Source organism: Cloeon dipterum, chromosome 1 (assembly GCF_949628265.1).
Source record: "Cloeon dipterum chromosome 1, ieCloDipt1.1, whole genome shotgun sequence".
NCBI classification, from domain to species: Eukaryota; Metazoa; Arthropoda; class Insecta; order Ephemeroptera; family Baetidae; genus Cloeon; species Cloeon dipterum.
The window spans coordinates 18,849,889-18,874,607 of NC_088786.1; the positions used below are offsets into that span (position 1 = coordinate 18,849,889).

The window sequence follows — 24,719 nt, forward strand, 5'->3', positions numbered from 1 at the left end:
TTTATTTGTCCACCAATCCTTCCTTCACTTTTCACACCGCCAGGCGAGCGAAGCTCATTGTTTGTCTTTATCGATCGATCATCTCTCATAATCACATATTCAATTGTGTCATTACGAGCAAGAATATTATTGTCGCGTGTCATCCGAGGCACGCGTGCTCTCCGAGCTTCCCCGCCGGCAGTTAGATAACGTTGCATAATTGCACAGGCCTGACTCGCGGCTGTGAGGTGATGTGCTGACCTTTAACACACACACGCCGTGTCAGGCTCCGCGGCTCTTGAGTCATCTCTCCCAATCGTAAATGTATGCAACTTTCTCTGTGAATAAAAGCAAACTCCTTTTGCGCACCGCACACTCTGCATTCCTAGTAAAATAAAATTAATAATCCGGCGTGATCAGGTTACGCTCCGCGCGTGAACTTTTTTTGCTCGCATAAGGGCAAAGATCACGACTCCGCAGTCCCTATGCTCGGCACCTTTGAACCTGAAAGCGATTCAGTTCCTCGACAAACGGCACACCTATTTCTCGAAACTAGAAACGAATCCGGAACTTTTTTTGTATCTCAGCCGGGGAATTACTTCAGTTTATTCAGAACTTCTTTAATCATTTGAAAAATGCTCAATCTTTATTTTATTTTTCTAATCAATGTAAATTTCGTCTACGATCAATTGTCAACAATAAATTTATCAAACCCTTGCCCGATATTGATTATGCAACCCGCCGGCCACACTTGCCCACACAGTTGCATATTATGCTAAAAATATCAGAGACCAAAGACTGACGAGAGATCATCTCATAATCCTTCCCTCTGTGTACTGACGTAATGACGCATTACAGTTCTTCGAAGACTGCACGACTTTCGGAAGACTTTGAACTCATGACTAACCAATTGTGGACAGATGTGGAGGAAGGTAAGACTAACCTAACCATGGCGTATCGACGCCGACGCCGACGCAAACGCTGGACTGCCAACACTCACGCCAGGTAACATCCCCTGAAAACCCTGATCCCACACCCCTTCCCCTAAATGAGATGAGAGACGCAAGGAATCTTTATTTGTGTTCACAAAATCTGACTCTCCTTACTATACTAAAAGCAGTTTGCATTATTTTGTGAAATTTAAATCATTAACCCTCTCAGTCGCCTTTCTCTCTCTCTTTATCATTTTCTATCTGTCTTCTTGCTCTGTTTAGGGAAAATCGCCAATCACGATCGAAATTGTGTACATACAATTAAGAAATTTGGAGTAAAAGTGCTATACAGCTTATACTGTTTTGAAAATTTTAAATAACACATTAGTGTGCACTGTGCAGCCGCTGCTTTGTTTAAAAAAGTTGCTAGCTGCAGTCCCAAAATCAATATATTATTTTTATATTTTAGCAAATTCTCAACTGATGCGTGATTTTTTTGTTTCTCTCCGTTCCTTTTCCTCTCCCCTCTCAGACACAGATTCGCCCGGTCCGCGCAAAGCGGCGATTTCCCTGCGTGGCCTCTCAGACCCTCCACCCGCCAACCAACCTCCCAACCCTTTCGCAACCTTGACGACTTCTTTTCCTTCTCTAACACTTACCTGCAAAATCCCGCGGGCACCTCGCTGACGCGCAACTCGCAGCCAAACCCGGCTCACACCACTCAATTTACGTTCAGGCCCAATACCAGTCCCTTCGGCCAAAACACCTCCCCCGTCACCACCCCTACCCCTCCCTCCGTGCCTCGTGTTCAGCCTACGGTCGACATCGACACCTTCCTCGAGAACTTCAGGGCGCAGAAGGCGATTGAGGCGTCGCGCGGCAACCAGCAACAGCAATTCAGGTCCCCTGTGCAGAACTTCTTCGACCTGCCCAGCATCAAACCCGCCCCAGTCCAGAACACTCCGGTCGCCTACGACAGTTTCTTTGCCCAAAAGCAGCAGGACGAGCAAGAATATGACCGAACGCCGATCACATACAGTCAGCAGCGAACGACGCCCGCACCGGTCCGCCACACGACGCACGCCGTTTTCGAGTACGAAGAGGACGTCACTCCTCCCCCGAGACGAGTCACCACTCCTGAAGCCCACTACAATCAGGAAATCGTATACCAGAGTAGTCTGCCGCCTACTCGCACGTCTGCCAAGTCCACCCCCGCCAGGGTGAAACAAACTTTCGATTTTGATGACGACTCAACCCGTAAGGCCGTTTCACCCATCCAGTTACCTCTGAACCCTGTTTCCTTCACGGCCGCCACCAGGGTCCCTGCTCCTGCGCCGAAACAACTGCCCAAGCAGCCCTCCACCCCGAAGACCTCGCTGTTCGACGAATTCTTGCAGTCCACACTAAGGCAGCATGCAACCGAGAAGCCGCGCCCGCAAGCGACTCTGAAGCCGGTGAAGCCCTTTGAGGCGATTGACTACATCACCAGAGGCCCGTCTACTACGGAGAACACGATCAGTTTCGCCGAAAACACCGGCCGCAGCAGGCTCCCCATCGAGCAGTACTTCACGCCCACCCCAGAAAGCCGTGCCACGACCCCCAGGTCAAGAGTGACCCAGCAGAGATACAAGCCCAGCAAACAGTTCCTGCCCTCTCCTGAAGACCTGCCCGACGAGGTCGACGAATTTCTGAGGCCGCACATCAACAAAATCACTGGTGGTGCCTCGCCGACGACGCCGCGTCCCTTCCGGCTGTCCACCGTGACCAACAGGCGGCCCCAGCATCCCGTGATTAAAGAGGAAATCGTTCTGATCACCCCTCCCCCGACTAAGCGTCCCCGTCCCACCACAACCACCACCACCACCACCACAACCACCACTACTACCACAACCCCCGCCCCTACAACCACCACAACTACTACCACAACCCCCGCCCCTACAACCACTACCACTACAACCCCGAGGCCACGCACCCGAACCCGAACCAATCCCTCCCCAACGCCCTCCTACACCCATGCACAGACTGTCCGACGTAGGCCGGTTGACAACCAGGATGACACACGACAGAGTTCAAAGCGTCGTCCTGCCACTAGTAGAACTAGAGGAGCTAATGTTATCGCCACGAAAAGGTAGTCCACATGTCACACTCGAGTCGCAAATACCATATATCACCTCATTATTTTCAACACATTTCTTTGGGCCACATTATACATTTATTATGGGAGGTGTGGTTTTAAAACTTCAGCTTTTGACTATATTCCAAATAAAAATAAAATATATACTTCTTATTTTGCAGGTTTTTTTATTTTAAGTGTCAATTATAAAACAATGCGCTATATTTCAGGCCCACTCAATACGCTCCTACCACCCAAGCTCCTGTGCAAGTCGCAGCAAATAACACGTACGGCTATGAAGATTATGCCTACGATGGTAAGCGGTTGAAAACTCTCCAGCAAGAGTTGATTTTAAAGTTTCCCTTCAACCTACGTAGAATACGAACAGCAATACCCTACTGCCGTCGAACAACAGCAGCAGCAGCAGCAGCAGCCGCAGCCGCAGCAGCCCCTTTATCGCGGACAGTACACCGTGCAGACCACCCCTACCGCTGCAGCGCCAGCTATCCAGCAGGAATACCGTCCTTCGCCAAGCTACGCCGCCGAACCTGCGGTCGCCCAGCCTCAGTACCCCGCTAATAACTACGACTACGACGCCTATCAGGTTAGTAACACCTTCTGAGTCATATTTGCATCGCGGAAAAATATCATTGATAATTGGGGCGAATATAGCGAGGATGGCAAGCAAAAATCATTTAAAAATTCCCTGAATCGCATCTATTTAATTCCCTTAATTAAATTTAGACCGATGATGAGATCGCCTACCAGCAGCCTAGCCCTCAGCCCACACCCAAGCAGTCTAGCAGAGGCTCCTCTTCATCGTAAGTGCAAATTATTACACACATATCACTTGTACGTAGAATGAGTGACGCGTCAGGAATAATTTTTCTTATCTCCTTTATAAATATCAAACAATTTTTCCCTCTTCTCTTTGTTAAATGATTTACCATGGTGTGGGTTTGATATATTATTTCTTGAATTTAATGTTTCGTTAATTGTAAATATATGAAACGATAAATGATTGTCAAAGCCATGTACATTTGTAAAACTATGGTTGTTAATTGCTGGGATGTGGTGCACAGGAAACATTCAACAGAGCATCTAACCACAACCACAACTACAACAACCACAACAACAATTAAGCCGTCCGTCGCCCCAATTACTGAGAGCGTTTCGTCAAGGTATACAAAATACTGCACACAAAAATCAGCACTCTAGACTTTCTTTAGCGCCTATAATAGTATAGTTTTTCAAATCGCTTTCCAACAGCTAAAGATTCCTGAGCACGCAATGAGAGTTGAATGTTTTTTTTTTTAATTTCATCCCAATCAGGAGTAGCAAACAGCGGTCCTTGGTCCGACCTACTTCGTCCCCAGATATGGTTTACCAACCCGAGCGACAGCAAAAGAGCATTTCCAACCGCGGCTCTACCAAAGCCCGCACCCGCATTTCCGATTACGAAGCGATTGACGCTGGAGACGAGGACCTCCCTTCTGGAGGTTACGACTCGGACAATCGAGTTTCTGAAAGTCCCGTAACAAGGTACATTTATGCTCTCTCATTAATAGTTAGAAGACAACGTAGCGTTTTAGTAGTGATTTTTGATCAAGTCGAGCTTTTTTAATGGCGCATTATACTTAATTGAAATTCTGGATGTGTAGCAGCAGGGCTAGGCCAACTGCTACTGCTGTCGAGGCCTCAGGCAATTCCCAAAGGTAAACGACAGCCGAAAATATTTACCGTATACGCATTTTAATATTATCATCATGCTTGGAATAGCCGAAATCGAGTAATAGCAAGACATGTGCTTTGCATAAACTACACTGAGTGAGGAAAACGAAATGCCGAATGTCATGTGATATGTGTCCGCATGGCCAGGAAAACAAGTCGCAAACTCTTCTCTGCCTGTCCCCTTTTATCCTAATTGCTTCTTTCTGTTTCTTACACGGTGATCGCTTTTATGATTCTACTCTCGCTGCAAAAAAGTAAAAACAATATTGCATGGAAAAATAGCGGTTGCAAGGAGCGGCGCACTCATCAGAACAACGGTCTGCTGGCACCACAACAGTTCTCGCATTGGAAGACTGCCATATCGAGTTCAATTAATTGTCTTTTACCGGTTCAGGAGCTCCCGAAATTATATTTATGTGTGCTAAATTTCACATTTTATGCTTCTTATTTACACAATTCATTGCAAGCAATCGTCTACACACACAGCACTGGCCAGGACGCACTGCTACAATTCACTTTTATTTGCAAAAAAATTGATTTCGGAAGTTACATGATTCAATTCTTTCAGGGGCAAAAGCTCGTCGAGCTCCAGAGGTCGCGGCAGTGTCAAGGCCGCGTATGTTCCCAATAATTTAAATTAAATCCGTTTGAATTAATTTTGGTTCATATTATTTTAGAAGCCATCGTCCCACCCTGAAACCTTCAGCCAATATTGTTTCCAAGGCCGTCGACTTCATCGACATCTACCGCTTCCCTCCTAGCAGGTGAGTGACTCCGCACGCAATGCTAATTCCTATCTTCAAAAATAGAAGCCCAATAATTCACGAAATAACGATTTGTCACGATATTCGTAGGCCCGAGCCCATCTACCCGACGCCCCGTGTGGACCAGACTGCTGCCAAGTGCCGTAAGGACGTGTGCCTGCTTCCCGATTGTTATTGCGGCGGCAAGGACGTTCCCGGTGGCTTCGCCGCCGAGCAGATTCCGCAAATCGTGCTTCTCACCTTCGACGATTCTGTCAACGACCTGAACAAGGGTCTGTACGAGTCCCTGTTTGAGCGCGGCCGCGTCAACCCCAACGGATGCCCCATCGCTGCTACCTTCTACGTTTCCCACGAGTGGACCGACTACAGCCAAGTGCAAAACCTCTACGCCGACGGACACGAAATGGCATCACACTCCATCTCGTAAATATGATTATAATCTTCTTGGTCGGACTACATCTGAATAGCAAAAGAAGTTAAAAAACAAAAATTGTAGTGGATTGCGAAAACCACACACTATTTTAGATTGCAGTGCACAGCAAGTGTAACTTTTATTTACTGATTATTATATTATTCTTATTTTATCTTGAAGATGATTTAAGAACATAAAATTTTGACCAATTCAAAGAAAGGGAATGTAAATAACAAATGCTATGCATTTTTTTTGTTAATTTTTAGGAAAAAATAGAAATAATCGCGGTGTAAAATTCAGGGTTGGGGCTCAAGGTAAATAATTTACGTGCGATAAATATTTATGTCCCATTTTCCTAACAGTCACAGCTTTGGAGAACAATTCTCGCAGAAGAAGTGGACCAGGGAAATCGCCGGACAGCGTGAAATCCTGTCTGCTTATGGAGGCGTCAAATTGGAAGACGTCCGAGGAATGCGCGCACCCTTCCTTGCCGTTGGAGGCAACAAAATGTTCAAGATGTTGTACGACGCCAACTTCACTTACGACTCCTCGATGCCGGTGTACGAGAATAGGCCGCCCAGCTACCCCTACACACTCGACTACAAGCTTTTCCACGACTGCATGATCCCGCCCTGCCCCACCAAGTCCTACCCTGGTAATAACGCCTGCCTGTCCCGAATCTGACAGAACGGATTATTAAATTCGTGTGCCAAACAGGTGTCTGGGAGGTGCCCATGGTCATGTGGCAGGATCTGAATGGAGGCCGCTGCTCCATGGGAGACGCGTGCAGCAACCCGCCTACCGCCGATGGCGTCTACAAGATGCTGATCAAGAACTTTGAGCGCCACTACACCACCAACAGGTACAATGATAGCGCATTTTAACCGTCATGTATATTTTGTCGTTGAGAATATTGCAAACAAATTGAATAATTTTTGTTCAAAAATTGGAATTGAATTTAATTAATTTGCTGCCATAAAAATCATACGAAAACTAAACTGAATAACAGTATGAAAATTCCGTTTTTTTGTTTGTTACAGAAACGATTTTTGTTGTTAACGCAACTACCAGTTTTCCTCTGAAACAATTGTACTTAGAATTTTAAAATATAAATTGCTCAACAAAAAAATAGAGAAACCGTATGTCCCAATTAGAGACACTTCTAAAGTTAAAAATAATAATGTTTTATAGCACCATTAAATCGAAATCTGAATTAAAATTCCTGAAGTTTTTCTGAATAAACGTTATTTAATCAATGCATTTTCTAAAAATTAATTATGGAATTGCAGGGCTCCTTTCGGTCTGTACTACCACGCCGCTTGGTTCACGCAGCCCCACCACAAGGAGGGCTTTGAGGCCTTCTTGGACACAATTGTGGCTATGGACGACGTGTGGCTGACCACTAACTGGCAGGCTATTCAATGGATGAGGGACCCCACCCCCCTGAGTAGTGTCAAGAACTTCGCTCCCTTTGGCTGCAACTATCAGGTAAACAATGTGGCAAACAAAAAGTTTGACAACATATTTATCGTAAAATAATAAGATACATACAAGTTAAATTAATTCAAAATATATTTAAAAATACGGTTGTTACTCCCTTGGGGTAATAAACAAACATTTATTTTTCCACTGTAAAAAAAAATATTTTTCAAGTTAATTCCACCTCATAATGGTTTTACTATCAATATACATTATTGAAATGTTTAATGGTGGTCTTTCAAAGTTAATAATTACGATCTGAATTGCAGTCGAGGCCGAAGCGGTGCAACAACCCGAAGGTTTGCAACCTGTGGCACAAGAGCGGTGTAAGGTACATGCGCACGTGCCAGCCATGCCCAGACGCTTACCCCTGGACCGGCAAGACGGGCGTCAGAAACAGCCGAGTGGACAATAACGAGATCGACGAGTAGTGAAGCACGCGCGATCTAACCAGTGCCAGAAGATGCATAACGTGGACTGATTTTTTACAGCATTTTTTATAATCGACGACCGCATTCTCTTAGTTAGTTTGTGCTAGAGGACTCAGCCAAAAATTTTGTATCAGCAATGTAGCGAAATGCACTGGCTGAATCCTTTAGTTTTTTTTTAATATCAGTCCGGGACTGCTGCTTGGATGACTTATAAACAAATTTTCTCTGATTTTTATAGAAAAGAATCGTGTTTCTGGAATACTTGGCTACTCGTGTCGTGTTTAAGCGCTTTCGTACCTCTGAATTGCCATTAATGTACTGCAGGCGTGATTTATGTGGATTAATTCGTTCTCGATCAGTTCTGTTATCTTGCTCAACATGATTACATTGTTGCTGCAAAAGTGCAGACGTAATTATCTTGTTGCCCGATGCAAGAGGTACTCTCGCTTAGAAACCGATTGATTGTTTGATGAGTACAAGAGGCAAAATGTCCTCGCCATAGCATCGAGCAACAAGATGGGGAGAGTGTCACTGTATTTGTGCTTGAGGTGTTTGAACCAATTGTAATTTAATCCTGTGTAGTTTCTATTTATTGCAGATTTGTCGTGAAAATTGATATTATAATAAAGTCAAATACTTTCAGAATGGCTTCATTTCATTTCCCTTAGTACATTGTAACCTGAACAATATCATGCCGACCAAAATAATATTCATTTATAAGTCTTCATTTATACCGGACAAAAAAAGGTTTGCATTTTTCTCAAAACCTGGTTTTACGCACTACTGTTAAATTTATCGTTTTTACGTAATAATTTTTTACTTATTGGTAGCAAAAATCCCAAAATTTACGGGAATTGGATGGCAAAAATCTGTTGCTCTGTAGTGTTATAATTTTAAAATGCTATTCCTGCCCTCAGTTTCGTAAGAATTTTCCGTCTACCCATCGCTCAGGGTGAGGTCATGAACAAATAACTACCAAACAATGAAAAAAAACTGAAAGGGAAAAATACAGCCTGAAAGATGTTTAAAATGAAAAACAATGCAGGCTTATTGCAATTGTAATAAACGTTTTAACGAATTTGCATTTTTGTGGGAGTAATTTTACGTTGCATATTTCAATAAGACTATGAAGTTGGTTTACGAATTATTAGCACGAATGAAATTTAATGAGCCAGAGTTCTTACAAATATTATACAAATCAAATTATTTTCTGCCACCCTTCATTTTCTGCCTGCGACCTTTACCAGGTCTCTGTTGCGGTTTCGTACCTTTGCCTCTTGACATGCCAGGCCTGCCAGTAGACTTGCCTTTGTTGAAAGCTTCTGAAGAACTCTCTCTAGTGTTTGCCTTAGAGCCCCTCTTGCGTCCACCGAAGCCGTATTTCTTATCCTTAGCTTCTTTTCTAAACTGGGACCTGAGGCAACAAATTACTCTCCAATATTCAACATTTTGTGGGAGCCGTGCTTACCTTTTAATTTTCGCCTTGCCAGAATTCCCTGGACCCTGTTTGGCATGGCCCTCTTTGGCCTTCTTCGGATTAAAGTCGTCAAGGAAGTCCAGATCTTTGCGTTGGCCTTTCCTAAATTTCTTAACCTGATGAGCAAACGTTTATGTCATGACCAGTCTAATCGGAAAACAAGTATTTAAGTAAACCTCATCGAGCATGGCCTTTTTCTGCATTTGCTTGGCAACCTTGGCTTGCGCCTCAACCTTCTTGCCAAACTTTTTCTGCTGCCGGAATTGGCGAATCTTCTCTCTTCTCTCCTCTTCAGTTTGCTTTTTAGTCAAGGCATCCCGAACCTACATCATACAATCCTTATGAGATTCTCCCTCATTTTCACATGTCAAAACCAAACCTTCTGCATGTGATCGTCGGTCTTGAGCATTTCAGCAAAATAGTCTTCAGGCCTCCGTGTCGGAATGTTCATTGACTTCAACCGAGGAATTGCCTCTAAAACCGTTGCTTGCGACTGTCGGTAAAAGTGCAGCTCGCGTTGGAAATCGTTAGCTGCGAGTTCAGTTGAGTCTGTGATTTGCTTTTGGTCTTGCATCTTCTCTACAAGTTCTGGAGCTAGCGGAGCAAGCCCAGACACTACGTCCAGTCTGTCAATCCACTTGCCAGCAAGCTTGAACTCTTCCAGCTTTCTTTTCATTCCACCCTGAGCCAAAATTTGTTAATAAACAGGTGAGATTTAATCTAGTTTCATAAACACTTACAACATTATTGGTGAACTTTCGAGGTGGCTTGACCAATTTTGCTGTCTTAATTACAGTGCCTGGCTTAATAATTCCTTTTTCAAAAGCTTTTTGAAGCTGAAAGGGCAAGCAATATGTTTTTAGATTAAAAAGTTATTATTTAATATTGATTCAACATACTTCCGAATCAGAATCTAAATTCAGATCTGCATGCTCATCATCACTCTCCTCCGACTCGTCTTCCGAGATTTCCATGCTCTCTTCTTGTTCCTCACTCTCTTGCTCCGTTTCTGACTCAGTGTCGACGCCTTCACTGCTTTCATTGTCATCGATTTCCTTGATCGTGACCATTTTCTAACTTATGCGAAAAGATTTCGGGATCTAACTTAAAGACTGCTTCAAAATTTGTATCCACACGATCCACACGTGTTTTTGTTGTGCTGCGTCGCGTGGTTTCTTCGTCTAGTTTTCTACTGTCGCCGCTTCGCCGCTTGCGTTCAGCTGGTCGGTAGATAGCTTCAGCTTTTTGTTTAGCCTTAAGATGGCAGCAGCAGTGCCAGCAGTAAAGAGCCGCCGGAAGGATCCCCCTCTCTTCTTTTATGATCATGCTTTCGCGATTTAGCGGGTGGCGGGTTTTCGTTTCTCGTTTCCCAGTGAAAAATCGCGAGCGGCTCGTTCTTGCTTTTTCTTGCTCGCTCGCAGAGACGTTTATTTGGGACATTTTTGCTCGCTCTGCTCGCGATTTCTATATGCTCATTTCTCGCTCTTTCCTGCTCGTGCCCACTTTTCGTGCTCGCTTTGCTCGCTCAATTTTGCTTTTTCGTGCTTTTTTGGCTCGTTTCTGTGCTCTGTTTGGCTGCATTGTTGCTTGCTCAAATGTGCTCGTTTTGGCTCTCTCGTGCTCGCCTTGCTCAAATAGGCTTCATTTTTGCTCAAAGTTGCTCGGATTGATCCCTCGCTCTTTTGCGCTCTTTCTTGCTCAAAAGCGTTCAACGCGATTTTGAGCGCTACAACCTTACAATTTTTTAGGTTATTTTGAAAAGAAAACCTTTTTCATGCGTTTATAATTTTTTTTATTCCGATACAAAATTTTGAATAAATGATAAATATCATATTATTAAATTATTTAAAAACAAAACAACACACGGAAAAATAGCGTAATTTACGGGTCTCAGCAGGGTTTTAGCCAAGTCAGGAATAATCAGTGAAAATATAATACCAGATATCAATCTAGCAAAGGAAACTAGATTCAATAAGCGGCCATGCCCTTGTGCCAAAATCTCGTTAATACCAAGACGAACAAATCTTTTATAAAGTGGCCGCTAAACTGAATCTAAAAAAAAATACCTGGCCGCTAAAACTCCACCATCCACCCTACCCAATATTTTAGCATGGACAGCTTATAAACTGGACCACGCAAGATGGTTAAAATGCAGACCCTAACTGTTTCAAAAATCCAAAAATTATTTTTCTCGCGCGAACAATTTAAAAAATTTTGCATTGGTAGACTAGTGTGATTAATACTGATTATTTTCCCGGCCAAAACCCTCCGAATAATATATACAACCTCTAAAATCGCCTGAATCTGAAGTGATGAAAACACACAGGAACACACACAGCATCTGAATAATCCATATTCCTCTTACATGCAGCTCATTGGTTCCTAAAACACGGAAAACAATAGGCATGATAATTAATAAAGCACAATAATATGGAGAAAGATGATTCTAAAAACAATTTTATGCATTAATTTATCGAATTTATCATCATATTTATTTAAGAGTGGTGATTTAATTATCTATGGCACTCTAACACTTTTCGCCCAACACTCATACTTCTCTCTAGGATAGGGCATTACACTGATTCTTCCAATCAGAGAGCGAGAAGTGTGAATGAGCGGAAAGTGTGAGTCCCCCATATGTACCGGGCCATTTTCGGAAAATTAACTGTTGAGGCGGGAAAAAAAATTGCAAATAAAAATTCTTGGTCCAAAACATCAACGAATTTCGCCTACTGTTGAATTCAAATGGAACGGGCAAGATCCGCACATTGAATTATAGATTATAGATAATTTTAAAGTGATGATAGAGATTGTGCGTAAAAATCATGCAGAGAGAGTAAAAAGTTCGCTTACCTTTTGGTTCCAAGTTCTTTGTGGTGCAGCGACTGCAGCGGCACGGCAGCAACACAACGCTGCTTGTGTCGTGCACTTTTTTCCAGATAGCTCGCAAGTAAAACAACGGCAGTAGCTGCTTCAGAATTTGTTGGAAAGGCCGGAAAGGACGCGAAAACGGCATCGTGAAAGAATTTCCAGCGAAAATAACCAACAATGCACATACAACTATCGCTGTGTCAGCGGCGGTTGCCAGTAACACTGATCACAATGCAACACAAATTCGAGTGTTGCAAAAATCGATATACGATTCAAACAACAATTAAAAAAAATCAACCCTTTGTTAGAATCAGAAGTTCTAGTGACAATCGCCGCTGGCACCACCAGGGTTCGCCAATTTTGCAATGCGCCAATTTTGCAATGCGCAAAATTGCACCACTGGTTTTTAGCGCAAAAATCCAGCCGGAAAAACCACCAGTTTTAGGTTTTCCGCTTTTTTCCGAATTTATCCCGAAAAAATTCCAATTTCGCGCCAAAAAAGTCTGAAATTTTGGAAAATTACGATGCGAGATAAGATTTTTGGTCTTTGGGTGAAACTTAAATACTGATTTTGTAAACTTCCAATTTTTGGTCATCCATCATGAGATGGATCTTTCATAAGAATGCATATGTTTCGGAAAAATACGCAAAATTGCATAAAATCCCGCAAAAATGGTTTGTTTTGCAATGCAGTGGCTTTTTCCGGAAAAATTCGGGACGCTCTGGCACAGCTATTTTCACTGCCGTGTGGGTTGCTAACGGTCAGCAGGACGGCTCTAGTCAGCTCCTCGTGTAATAAATCATTATAATCAATTAACTAACACTCTTTTCCTTTTTTAATTTTATTTTCAAAGAAAAGTGAAATTGAAATTTAAAAAATTTCCTAATAACCTTATATTATTATTAATTAGATATTTTCTTAAAAACTAGCTGGTGCGTATTGATCTAAAACTTCGAACACCATGCTAATTTATTACTTGAAGGGGAACCAATAGTGGTCATTTGACGACGCTAAAAATTATTTAGTGCATTTACATGAGACAAGATAAAAAATTATACATTAATTCGAGCATAGCTGCTAGAAAGTTAACTCAGATATTTTTCTTGCTATAATTGCAACTGAGGGTTAATCTAAAAAAATAAATTGGAAACATGTTAATTTTCCTCTCATTATATTTACAATCGAGCGGTAAGCGAGAAGAGAGCACAAAAATTATACAAAAGTTCGAAGCGAGCAAGAAAGAGCAGCTTTGCTCGCTCATTTTCGCTCGATTCTGCTCGCGAGCATAAAGGAGCGAGCAAATATTGCTTTATTTTGCTCGAGCAGTGCGAGCGGAAAAGAGCGAGATTGTTTCATCTAACCCAGAGCAGGCTGAGCGTAAAAGAGCCAAGAAAAGCGAGCAATTGTTGCTCGTTTAGATTGTTGAGCCGCTCGAGCAACAAAATGCAGTGTGCTGCTCGCGAAATGAGCAGACAGAGCAGAGAAAGTGGCTAAATGAGCGACGCGAGCAAGAACGAGCGCTTTTTCCTGCTCGCGTCTGCTCGCGATTTTCTGCTGGGTTTCTCATCCTTATTTTTCTTGAAATTCTCACTCTCGTTCTAGTCGTTCTTCTCGATGCTCGGTAAACAAATCATTTATAAGGCAGAAAATTCTTTCAAATTATTTTAACGCCTTTTCTCCCTATGTATTTCATGCTTTAGAATTATGAATTATATCTGTAACTCGTGAGCAATGTGAATTTCGTGAATTTAATTTTGATTATTACTTTTCATGACCAACTGTAATGTTTTCTTTTCCTTTGCGTCAATTTTGTTTTTATCATTTTTCACCTCAATCTTACGCCATGGATAATTCAATCCTGAACTAATTTGATGTATCATAGTTCCTTGTTCCTTTTTAACATTTTTTAATTGAGGATCGACCTAGTTGAAACGATGGAGCAACGCGCGTTCGTCAATCAGAGACGCATAGAATTCTTTGAACCTCATGCTGATGGCAACTTCTCATCTAGAAATTACCCCACTCTTTCCGACAGAGGTGAGAAATTTTAATTGACTCCAAAATTATCTTGATTCTTTTTTTATGTAATTTAGATTTGTTTTTTTCATCGCTTTTATTAAAAACAATTATTAAAAAAATGTTTTAAACCAAATCATTTATAATTTTTCAGGTAAGAAGTATGAACAATATAATAATTTTATTTCATTGTGTCTGGACCGCAGGAAATAGTATTTTGGCCATTGCTGCAGAGGAGGATGATGCCGAAGCATACTACCCTTCTGTGTTTTGCGTTACTCCAAACCGCAGCAATTTGTACAACAAGCTGGCTGCGTCAGGCAAATCCCTCGCTTTTCCACTTAACAAGTGGGTCTATTCGTGGTGTTAGTTTTGAAAGTGACAATTGCAATTTAATTTGCAGGAGGGAGAGATTTGAGCTTATGTATGCTCAAAGTAGAGCCAGCGAAGGGCTCTTTCACTCTGAAAACAATCAGGTAACTATATAAATATTATTATTTCCCGCTGATGACTTAATTTTTTATGAAGGCTTCTTCCCCGCCTAGTAGTAGACAGGCTAAGCAGCCTTGTGTCGTTTTTGAAGGCCCTTCAGCCAACATGGCTCTGCTCCATCAAACAAATCGAGGGGCCACCAGAAGTTCAGGTTTGAAGCAAACTTTTACTTTCGTTTTAAAACTAAAGTAAAAATATCTATTCATCAGTTCCTCGAGCTTTGAACTTTGAAGGCTATAATCCAGTGACTCACGAGGAAACAACGCCTAGAAAACGGCAAATCCAAGTTGAAAGCAGTGCTACAAACGCACCATCAAAGCCAAAAGTTTTAAAGGAGACCAGCAGGCAATCTTCTGACAAAGGCAAAGCAACATTTGATATGAAGTCAAAGGTGTGTATTATTTCTACAATTATTATTTAATTTTCTTGAATACATAAAAATATCAGAAAATTTAATTCTGCGTGGCTATGTATTTTACGGTTCTTCTGCTTGCCTAAATTATTTATGTATCCAAAACCAGTGGAGCTCTTTAAAATTAAAAATTATAATTAGGTTAAGAAAGCATCAGGATCACCTGAAGTCGTTATACTGACGGCCAACGTGAAATGCACTGTCGAATGGCACAGCCAAATATCTTCGTTCAGAAAGTTCCATGTTCTCTTTGAAGTTTTTGGTAAGTTCAGTGCAAGTTATATATTTCAAAAATATCTTAAGTAAAAAGGAACTGCTTTCAGCAAACCAACCTTTTAAAAATAAAAACGAGTCGAAAATTAAAGTAAACGATTTTGCGAAGTAAAAGTGAGAAAATGTTATTTTATTTTTTAGCGATACTGCAACGAGTGCGAGAGAAAGAGACGCACTACGAGTTGTTGCTGCGAGACAAGTCGGGCCCCTTGATGCTGACACTGTTCTACAAGATGGACCAGACGATGCCTGAACTGGCGAGTGGACAGGTGGTGCGCGTCGTCGGCCGGCTGCTGGCCCGCACACGGCTTCAGGCGTTCAGCGTGCGCCAGGCCAGACCCGGCGAGATGCAGCGACACGACCTATATCTCAGCAACCAGTCCCTCAAGACGATGAAGCGTATTGAGCAAGACCAGGAGGAATAATGAACTTATTATTCTATGAGTAGAAAGTGACGCGCTGTACGCGATGAATGCACTCTGGATCAGTGTTTTAATTTCCGCTCTCATGTAAATGACCATTGAATGTGTTTCTGTTGAAATATCTTATTGTTTTTTGATGTAAAGCAATAAAGGGAAGACTTAAAATATAAAATTTCATACTCTAATTTATTATTTTTTTTTTTTGAAATTGAAGATTGTTTTTTAATTTTAATTTGAAAGTGGGTGTTTGGAGGATAGATTAATAAAAATGGTCTGTGATTTTAAAATTGTTCGTCGATTTTTCTGAGTTTTCGGTGTGTTGGGGTTATTTAGGGGTGTCATAATAACCAGGAAAAATCAATGTACCTTTCCCGGAAAATTATGAATTCTTATTTCTCCTTTATTTGGTACATAGTGGTAATGTTAGAAACCTTGCAAAGGTCAATTCAATACAGTAATACATTAAATAGACAATTTTAAAAGCAAGAAATGGCGGGTTTACTTTTAACATTTTGCCCATTGTTCTAATAATAACAGCAACCAGCAATAACTCTTAAATAATATCCCTTGACAGTGTACTTCTGTCGTTTGCGTTTGCACAGTCATGCTCTTCCCGCGGATAAAAAAGGTGAAAGTAGTTGCAGCGCAGTCGCCACTACTGCCAGTGAGAGTTAGCCGCCACGCCCACCTCTATCAGCAGTAGAAGCGCTATTATTTTCAGCTTGGCGTGTTCCGTGTTGTGCCCTTCTGCCGAAATCCGAAATCGTTGCCGTCGCAAAGAATACACTCCGCTTCAACATTTTTACGTTCAAAATCTTCAATCTTCAATCGCCTTTGAGTGCCTCCATCTCCATATCGGTCAAGTATGCGAAAAATTGACGGAAAACGAGAGATTTGGCTAACCGGTCTACTCGTGACCCCTTTCGTTTGAACTAATATTTCAATTCTTGATCCATCTGCTACAGGTCATTATGTCGCTCAGCGGCAAGGATATTGATGAGTTGCGTCCAAAAATCGACAAGTTGGTTGTACGATACAACGGGCAGTCAGATTCCACCATCTGCAATGTCGCCCTCAGCTGCATATCAGCAGGGTATGACAAGCGCAAAATTTGTGGTGCGTATATTTCAGAGGAAATTGACATAGATACATTACATAATTGAGACTACAATCATTTTCTCTAAAATTTGCTGTCTATGTATTTTGTTTTTTTATCTGTACTGTCCCTCCTATAATTTGCAATACGATTTGCAGACAAATTGACTGGCGTGATGGACAGCAAAAAGGCAGAGCGGATGACTGAGAGGCTGATGGAGTTGGGCGAGGCTGTCAGAGGCTGCCTGAAGAGCTCAAGGAAGAGGGCTCTAGTGGAGGATGTAGAACGAGAGCCAAAGAAGTCGAGGGCAAAGGAATCACGGGTAGGTCGCCTGGAGACGAATTTCAATTTGACCCCAATGCTATTAATGATTTTCTGTGCCTAAATAGAGCTCTTTTCATAGGACAACGGGGGCGGCATGAACGAAGACAACAGCGTGGCCAAAGCATTAGCTGCTGCTGCCGCAATGGCTGGTGGAGGCGGCAAGACCAACTCAAGTGGGCCAGGACTGGCTATACCTATGCAGCTGGGTGAAGTGGTCGGAGCTGATTCTGCCTTGAATTCTAAGCAGGTAAATATTTATCTCAAACTGCGACATTTTGATACTAGTAGTCGTGAAGAAACTCAGTTGCAGGGTCAAAATTAACAAGGAAGCTCATAGGCTTCATCATTTTAGTTTTTGCCAATATTATAGGAATTGTCTATAATCAAATGAGTTTAGAGATAAATATTACCAAGGGAAATATTTGGTTCAGCGGAGGTTGCGAGTTAAGCAGCTCCATTGCTTAAAAACCGTTTCTGGAATTTGACTTGCGAAATGTTTCAAAACGAATTATGAAGCCAGTTTTCATTCAATCGTGATTATGACTCACCTTGACGAGATAAATCGATCGGCGGGTCAATGTTTACTTTCCGTCAATTTAAGAATTTTACCGGGAAATTTGCAAATGGTTTCTTAACAGTCTGAGATAACGTTTTTGGTTAAAAATATTTACACCAATTTATGTGGTTCACATTGGTTAAAGGCCACGCAAATTTTATGTTATTCATAAAATTCATATTTAAGACTCAACTAATTCGTGTTTTAACCGTGTGTCGATGAATTTCAGATTGAAGAGATGATGGCTAACGCAAAGAAGGTTATAGAGGAGAGGAAGAAGGCGTTGACAGCCATCAAGTCGGACACTGGAAAGCCAAAATTTGGCCTCATGGATCCGCAGATGATTGCTGAGGCGGAGAAAGCACGTCGCATTGCTCAATTGCAGGCACAGATTCAGGAGAAGATCAACGCTGTGAGCATCAATGCAGCTGTGGCCGCCGCCCAAGCGCACGTTCGGGAAGTCACTGCAAAGCCTAAGCCCCTCATTCTTGACGCGCAAGGCCGCACCGTGGACATGGAGGGCAAGGAAGTGCAGCTTACTCAGAGAATGCCCACACTGAAGGTCAGTGATTAAAAAAACTTATTTGGGCTTGAATTTTGTAGCCAATTTTGTATGTTTTCTTGTACCATTATTTTAAAATTATGCTTCATAGCACATATTTGTTACTATCCCCAAGTATCATTCATGTTCAGATAGTAATTATTACTGATTAACGTTTTCCACAGGATAAATTACATTCAGCGATTCACTTTTGTGTCATTTGCGAACCAGATCTTAAAATATTTTTACAACACGGTGGGAGAGTTAAATAACCCAGCACTGACTTTTGATTTGGAGTTTCAATTTTCGCAAATTCAGATTTAAATTTTTTGTTGATTTTTTAAAAACTATCTATTTAAACAAATAATCAAACGTGGATTGTTAGAACCTAATGCAATTTTTGATCCATTTTCCAGGCCAACATCAGGGCAAAAAAGAGGGAAGAGTTCAAGCAGCAGTTGCAAGATAAGGGCTCGGAAGACATTGCTGAGCAGACCTTCTTTGACCCCAGAATTGCCGCCAAGACGGCAATTCGTAACAAAAGGGCTCTCAAGTTCAACGAGCCTGGAAAATATGTTGCCCTGGCAGACAAAATGCGAACCAAAGCGCAACTTGAGAAGCTGCAGAGTGAGATTGCCCAGATTGCTAGGAAAACTGGCATCACCACCACAACAAAACTTGCTTTGATTACTCCAACTGATGCTAGGGACGATGATGTGCCTGAGGTTGAATGGTGGGACTCTATCATCTTAGCAGAGGACAGGTAACTATTATATTGTAATACATAAAAATGCAATTAGGAAAATTCACTGCAAGTGTTTCATCATTATCAAGGCTCAAAGTTATTGTTCAAGGTTTGAGTCTTAGAGGAAAAAGTAACTAATTATAACATCATTTTTTCCTGCGTTCTTGGTTGTAATTGAAATATTTTAAATTTGGCAAGAAGGTTTAAGCAATTCCATTCAAATTTAAATCATTTTTAATTCAATTAGATAATAATGTAATAGAATATTAAAACATGATTTTTGGTCAAAAAATCGACAGCTGAAAAAAGATAACTAGTGACTTAATAACAACTGTCTGAATTAGCTCCAAAACTTTCTCCATTGCCCTTAAGTTTCAGAAAGGTTGTCTCTTTTAACGAAAATCGTCTACGTGATATTTTATTTCTTGATATAATCTATCTAGATGCTAATGTAGGCAGTAGCACGCTAGGTTGCCATATTTGTCAAAAGAATTAAATATTATGCAACCTCAGTGTATAGCGAGCTATTTATTTTTCCATATTTATACAGAAAGGTCCTGCAGGAAGCTGCATTTAATTCTTCTTACAATGCTATTTTATATCAAATCAAAATGAATGTTGTAACTATTTCATTCCAATGGAATTAATATTTTAACCTAGCTCTCTTAACGCAAATTTATTCTGCTTACAGCTATGCTGAGAGATCAGTCGGCAAGGTGGTATTCCAGGGTGGTGCCGTGACAAATTTGGTGGAGCATCCGACTCAGATGCGCGCGCCAACGGATCCATTGCGGCCTATCTACATGCCAGTCTTTCTGACCAAGAAGGAACGAAAGAAGATTCGGCGGCAAAATCGTCGGGAGACGTGGAAAGAGGAGCAGGAGAAGATCCGGCTTGGCCTGGAACCGGCACCGGAGCCCAAGCTGCGAATCACCAATCTGATGCGCGTGCTGGGCACTGAGGCCGTGCAGGATCCAACCAAGATCGAGGCGCACGTCCGCGAGCAGATGGCCAAGCGGCAGAAGGCGCACGAGGACGCCAACGCCGCCAGGAAGCTCACTCCTGAAGAGCGCAGGCTTAAGAAAATCAAGAAGATGAAGGAGGACACCACCCTTGGCGTGCAGGTTGCTGTTTTCAGGTGCATCAATCATCTTAATTTTTTTACAAAATTATCTTTTATAACTGCACAGAGTCAAGATAACAGAAAACTGCGTTATTTATTTATTTTAAATGCTGTGCCCTTGTATTATCAAGCTTGTGACACTGGTTGTCTAGGGATGATTAGGAATAACTGAGTTAAACCGTGTCAGAACGGCCTTGGTGCCAGATGGGCGCCTTAGCCTGAGAGTAAGGCCTGTTCAAGCCTGCAGTTGCCCCAAATGGGAGCTTCCGCTAATTTGCTACTCTAGCTTCTACTGGCCGCAATGCGTCGCCCAGAAGCCGGATACTAACTAACCCCTATTGCCAAATGGGCCATCAGGGTAGTTGTGTCCTCGAGTCTCCGTCACTGCCAGAAGGGCAAGTGCAAGGGAGTTAAGTAATTAATGAGAAGTTGAACTTACATTTAAGACAATCTCGGCATTAATTAAACTACTCTTATTTGTTGCACTCTTATTTATTATTGAAACTCACGTCTTGCCGTCTCTGCGGCTCTGTACAGAATGCTCATCACCTCTCCGCCACAGGGCGCAAGGAGGTGGCGATTAAATAAATTTAAGTGGGGGAGTAACTTTAATTCGCCGCTGCAAGCTTTTTACTTTTCAGTAAACAATGAAACTTTTCGACCAGAGAATTTTTGTGGGATTTGTAAGAAACAACCCATTTTTATATTTTTAATATAATGTGAACCGAAAATTCTTTAATTGTTAAAAAAGTGTTGAAACGAGTGGTAAGAAAATGCAACCTTGTTTAGACTTTTACTGGATAATTAAATATCTTATATAATTTATTTTATAATCTGCAGAGTGAGAGACCTGAGCAACCCTTCGAAAAAATTCAAAGTGGAAACAAACGCCAAGCAGCTGTTCATGACTGGCACTGCAGTGATTTTCAAAGATTGCAATGTAATCATTGTTGAGGGCGGGCCGAAGCAAATGAAGAAGTACAAAAGGTAACAAATTCGCAATTCTTAACCATAGATGTAATTTTGTAACTTAAATTTTTTAAGGTTGATGCTGAACCGAATTAAATGGGAAGAGGACAATATCAAGGATGGAGATGGCAACGAAGTGCCTAACAAATGTGTGCTTGTTTGGGAGGTGAGCTAAATTTTCTCTTATATTTTTTTTGCAAAACTAATTTCTCATAATTGTTCCAGGGTTCGGAGAAGAGCAGGTCCTTTTCTGGCGACATTAAGTTCAAGTTATGCCCCACAGAGAGGGTCGCAAGAGAGCTGTTCAAGAAGCACAAAGTAGAACAGCACTGGGACTTGGCCTACAGTGGAGCTGTTTTGGAAACTGCTCAAGATGCTGGTTGATTGTAAATACTACACGTTTATTTTTCCTTCATTTAGTGTCAGAGGCTCTTAAAGTTGTCCTTGTGAATATGCAATTTTTTTATTAATTTCTTGTACTATCATTTTTTATAAATATCTCAAAAGCATTAATAATTTCTGTTGAGCTCTGTCCATTAATTGGGTTAAGATAATTTCTGCTTTCAATCGTCTCCAAACTGAAACCACATTTATTTGTATTTGTGAGAATGAAGCCGACACAATGAAATGGAAAGATCTATAAAATTATCATGTAAATAAACAACAATAATTAAAAGAATAATATACATTGCATTTTAATGTCGTCCAAAAGATTTTAATTTGGTTGATTCTCAATATACCTTATGATATTATTAATGCAACTAGAAAGGGAACCTTGTGTCCGTTCCACTCTGGCATGCTTTGTTTTAACATCCCAAAATTCTCAGAGATTTTTCCATGACGACTTCAGATGGTCCCTATTTTAATTTGAAAGTTCATTTTATTTTATAATCATCAGCAGATAATCATATATTGCAGTACGAAACAGCTGTTATACATAATGCATAAGATTCACACGTAATGACTTCTTGTCTATTAATTTAAACATTTAAAAATGTTTGCTTAGCGAAGCAAAACCGATCCTTATAAATAAATTAGGTGCTGTAATAAATATAAATCGAGATCAGTTCCCGCCATTTTGACATTAGAGACGCTCTGCGGCAATTATGGAAACTACTCCTTGTCAGGAGCGTTATTGCAGCCGCTAGCCGGTTATGAATTAGCGTCAGCCGTCAACACCCAGGAGGACAAGGTCACTGCGCCCTGGAACACAGACATTGATGTGACTCAACCTTGTATGATATTTGAAAAAACTTAAGTTGCGCAACATTGTCATCCCTTTACCATACAATGCCTATATGTTGTGTCCCTGGATGCTCAACATGCTCCAAAACGGCTTACAAGTATCCAAAATTCAAAGGGGTAAAAAATTGATATACATATCATAGATATAGTTTTTATCGTTTTTATTATTAATTATGAACTCACAGTGGTTGTAAAAAGAAGCTAAAAATTATTAATTAAAATATTATCTTTTTATATTACACATAGGTCCACCCAGTCATAGGCACCAGATTGTTCACTATCCGTCCAAACCAGAGAAAAGCATGGAGTAAACTTTTGAAAATTGAAGATCCCAATCCCAACTGGAGTAATATGAGAGTATGCTCTAGGCATTTTACCATGAAGCAATACTACAGAGACAAGATTGAACGATTTTTGAAGTCGGGCAAACTTCTGTCAAGAGGAGATACGATTTTGCTCCCTAATGCTGTTCCTGATAAATGCCTACCAGGTGATGCTGACGAGGAGCAAAACCTTGAAGAAGTTGACGACGTTTTTGACAGAAAAATCTACAGAGCTCGTAAAGCCAGCATCAAGTATGTATATTTATATGCAGAATGCAAAAATTTAATCAATTTTATTTTACAATATGTACATGATTAAATTAAAATTTTAGAAGGTAGTGCGATTTCATATAATATTCATTGAATATTAAATACATGAAATTAGATACAAGTTTATTTACTTTCCAGAAAATGCATAATGGAGAAGAGTGTTGAATCAAGCCCGTCTTATTCGGAAGACAGCCATGAGTGCGACCCTGCTGAGGGTGGAGGGGCTGCCGAGTATTTATATTAAAATTAGAAACTTCAAATTTTTAAATATTATAATAACAGCAATCTTGCCTTGAATGAAGCTTGTCCAACTTTGGCCATGGAAATTGAATTGGACTCCTGCCCAATCAATTCAGTGAGCAGACAAGAAAGTGCTGGTGACTCACTAGAAAACATATCAGCACCTGAGGTGCCTGGATCGCATCATGAAGGGAAAGGTTTGATTGACGTCGAGCAACAAGGTGCCTCAAGCAAATTGTGAGTAAAATAATTTGTAACTTAATCTATGATACTAGCCAAACCATTTAAATGATATGTTGTAGATCTCAAAATAGTGCTAGTGACGTTCAGCAAGGCTCATCAATCGTCAACTTGCTCTCTTCAGTAGGGCTTGGAACTTCTCGACCCTACCTAAGGTTAGTATTATTTGTTTGCCATTCAAATGTTGTTTCATAAAATTTTCAACAAGTCAAGGAAAATATATTTTTCCAAATATATAAACCAGTTCTCCCATGTCTTGAGTTAGCTGCTGGTTTCATTCATGTCAAAATATGTAACATAATATTATAAATTATGTTGGAAGGCTTTGTAAAATGAACTACGAAGAGGACTTGCCTGAACATGCTCAAAGGTACGAGGGATTCTTCAATAAATATCCCTGTGAGGTTGTAACCAGGTATGCACTAATTTTATATTATATATATGAATTTACGTATTTAAAACAATATCAAATTTTATGGGGAAAATTTAGCACTACTTTAAAGTTGGGCAGAAAAATAATAAGTACTTCAATTAAACAGGAAATTTCTCACGGATACAAAACAGACAGCAATAAAGGCTGATTTATGGATTCAAAATATGGAGAGGCAAGTGCTTGACCTGGAAATGGAGCTAATGAAGTCCAAATCAAGGGAGGAAACCCTTGCAAATGAAGTGAAGAGGCGTGAGGAAACATATGAGAAAGCTATGGAGAATCTTCGTAGTGTATTCAGCAAATCACAACTTGACAGACTCATTGAAAATAAAAACACTCCATGGAGCGACGATGACTCCAAGAAAGCACTGACATTGTTGGAGGCAAGCAGCCAGGCGTATGATATGATCAAAAGGGTGTACAAGATCCCAATGCCCTGTGAGTCAGCCCTCAGAAATCAAGTGGCATCAATGAAATAATGCAAAAGGCAGGTCGGATTTTCGTGATGGAAATCTTACTCTCATCCCAACCTGAAAATCTGGCCCTGGTGTAGGGTATGAGTTGATTTATTGATTTGCACAGATTGAAACTCAATAAAGTCAACATAGTTGAGAATTTAAGGAATTTTTCTCTTGTGCCTCGTTCAGACAAAATATATTATAGTCCAAATTTAAGCAGAGATGCCTTATTCTACAGCGGACATTGATGACAACGCTTACAATTTTTTCCGTAGTATTAAACGACCATGACCTACCGCTTGAATCATGCATGGTATTTCTGTTTTAAAGCAATAATTTTGCGTTTGAATA

The 24,719-nt window shown here is 41.0% G+C and overlaps 5 protein-coding genes across 12 annotated transcripts in view; 4 read left to right on the forward strand and 1 right to left on the reverse strand.

The window, feature by feature from the left end:
* The window catches only part of Cda5 (Chitin deacetylase-like 5), a 45,339-nt gene extending 36,853 nt beyond the window's left edge, over window positions 1–8,486 (forward strand). Inside the window, exons 6-20 of one of the 6 annotated variants that reach the window (XM_065476268.1) lie at window positions 838–984; window positions 1,444–3,039; window positions 3,255–3,340; window positions 3,402–3,628; window positions 3,769–3,845; window positions 4,107–4,205; window positions 4,357–4,566; window positions 4,686–4,739; window positions 5,324–5,371; window positions 5,433–5,519; window positions 5,610–5,942; window positions 6,294–6,586; window positions 6,649–6,793; window positions 7,221–7,419; window positions 7,680–8,486. In XM_065476268.1, the coding sequence (XP_065332340.1) occupies window positions 838–984; window positions 1,444–3,039; window positions 3,255–3,340; window positions 3,402–3,628; window positions 3,769–3,845; window positions 4,107–4,205; window positions 4,357–4,566; window positions 4,686–4,739; window positions 5,324–5,371; window positions 5,433–5,519; window positions 5,610–5,942; window positions 6,294–6,586; window positions 6,649–6,793; window positions 7,221–7,419; window positions 7,680–7,841 (3,763 nt within the window). In that variant the 3' untranslated portion in view covers window positions 7,842–8,486. The remainder of the gene's footprint in view (window positions 1–837; window positions 985–1,443; window positions 3,040–3,254; window positions 3,341–3,401; window positions 3,629–3,768; window positions 3,846–4,106; window positions 4,206–4,356; window positions 4,567–4,685; window positions 4,740–5,323; window positions 5,372–5,432; window positions 5,520–5,609; window positions 5,943–6,293; window positions 6,587–6,648; window positions 6,794–7,220; window positions 7,420–7,679) is intronic. The other 5 variants (XM_065476269.1, XM_065476271.1, XM_065476272.1 and 2 more) reach the window with 5 other exon arrangements.
* Window positions 8,487–8,973: 487 nt separating this feature from the next.
* On the reverse strand, window positions 8,974–10,484 carry LOC135934490 (probable rRNA-processing protein EBP2 homolog). The gene is made up of 6 exons (XM_065476275.1): window positions 10,218–10,484; window positions 10,059–10,154; window positions 9,698–10,000; window positions 9,495–9,641; window positions 9,310–9,434; window positions 8,974–9,255 (listed from the first exon to the last, which is right to left on the reverse strand). Exons 1-6 carry the CDS (start codon window positions 10,386–10,388, stop codon window positions 9,045–9,047), a joined length of 1,053 nt encoding a protein of 350 aa, XP_065332347.1. The 5' UTR covers window positions 10,389–10,484; the 3' UTR covers window positions 8,974–9,044.
* A 3,270-nt stretch (window positions 10,485–13,754) lies between these two features.
* LOC135934491 (uncharacterized) lies at window positions 13,755–15,980 on the forward strand. Of its 2 annotated transcripts, none has more exons than XM_065476277.1 (8): window positions 13,755–13,811; window positions 14,106–14,227; window positions 14,413–14,554; window positions 14,610–14,682; window positions 14,735–14,849; window positions 14,908–15,089; window positions 15,252–15,372; window positions 15,525–15,980. In XM_065476277.1, the coding sequence occupies exons 2-8, from the start codon at window positions 14,125–14,127 to the stop codon at window positions 15,806–15,808; spliced, it is 1,020 nt and encodes a 339-aa protein (XP_065332349.1). In that variant the 5' UTR covers window positions 13,755–13,811; window positions 14,106–14,124; the 3' UTR covers window positions 15,809–15,980. The 2 variants fall into 2 exon arrangements, with proteins under 2 accessions (XP_065332349.1, XP_065332348.1); XM_065476276.1 differs by having other exon boundaries at window positions 13,764–13,811; window positions 14,117–14,227.
* A 525-nt stretch (window positions 15,981–16,505) lies between these two features.
* On the forward strand, window positions 16,506–21,843 carry Prp3 (pre-mRNA processing factor 3). Of its 2 annotated transcripts, XM_065497002.1 has the most exons (10): window positions 16,506–16,668; window positions 16,771–16,921; window positions 17,060–17,223; window positions 17,305–17,472; window positions 18,011–18,343; window positions 18,739–19,085; window positions 19,759–20,205; window positions 21,031–21,177; window positions 21,235–21,325; window positions 21,385–21,843. In XM_065497002.1, the coding sequence occupies exons 2-10, from the start codon at window positions 16,777–16,779 to the stop codon at window positions 21,541–21,543; spliced, it is 2,001 nt and encodes a 666-aa protein (XP_065353074.1). In that variant the 5' UTR covers window positions 16,506–16,668; window positions 16,771–16,776; the 3' UTR covers window positions 21,544–21,843. The 2 variants fall into 2 exon arrangements, with proteins under 2 accessions (XP_065353074.1, XP_065353073.1); XM_065497001.1 differs by lacking the exons at window positions 16,506–16,668; window positions 16,771–16,921 and having other exon boundaries at window positions 17,083–17,223; window positions 17,291–17,472.
* Window positions 21,844–22,300: 457 nt separating this feature from the next.
* Window positions 22,301–24,512, forward strand: LOC135948586 (uncharacterized). Its single transcript, XM_065497929.1, has 7 exons — window positions 22,301–22,521; window positions 22,651–22,979; window positions 23,136–23,228; window positions 23,280–23,474; window positions 23,540–23,632; window positions 23,800–23,892; window positions 24,017–24,512. The coding sequence occupies exons 1-7, from the start codon at window positions 22,450–22,452 to the stop codon at window positions 24,387–24,389; spliced, it is 1,248 nt and encodes a 415-aa protein (XP_065354001.1). The 5' UTR covers window positions 22,301–22,449; the 3' UTR covers window positions 24,390–24,512.
* The last annotated feature ends 207 nt before the right edge of the window (window positions 24,513–24,719 follow it).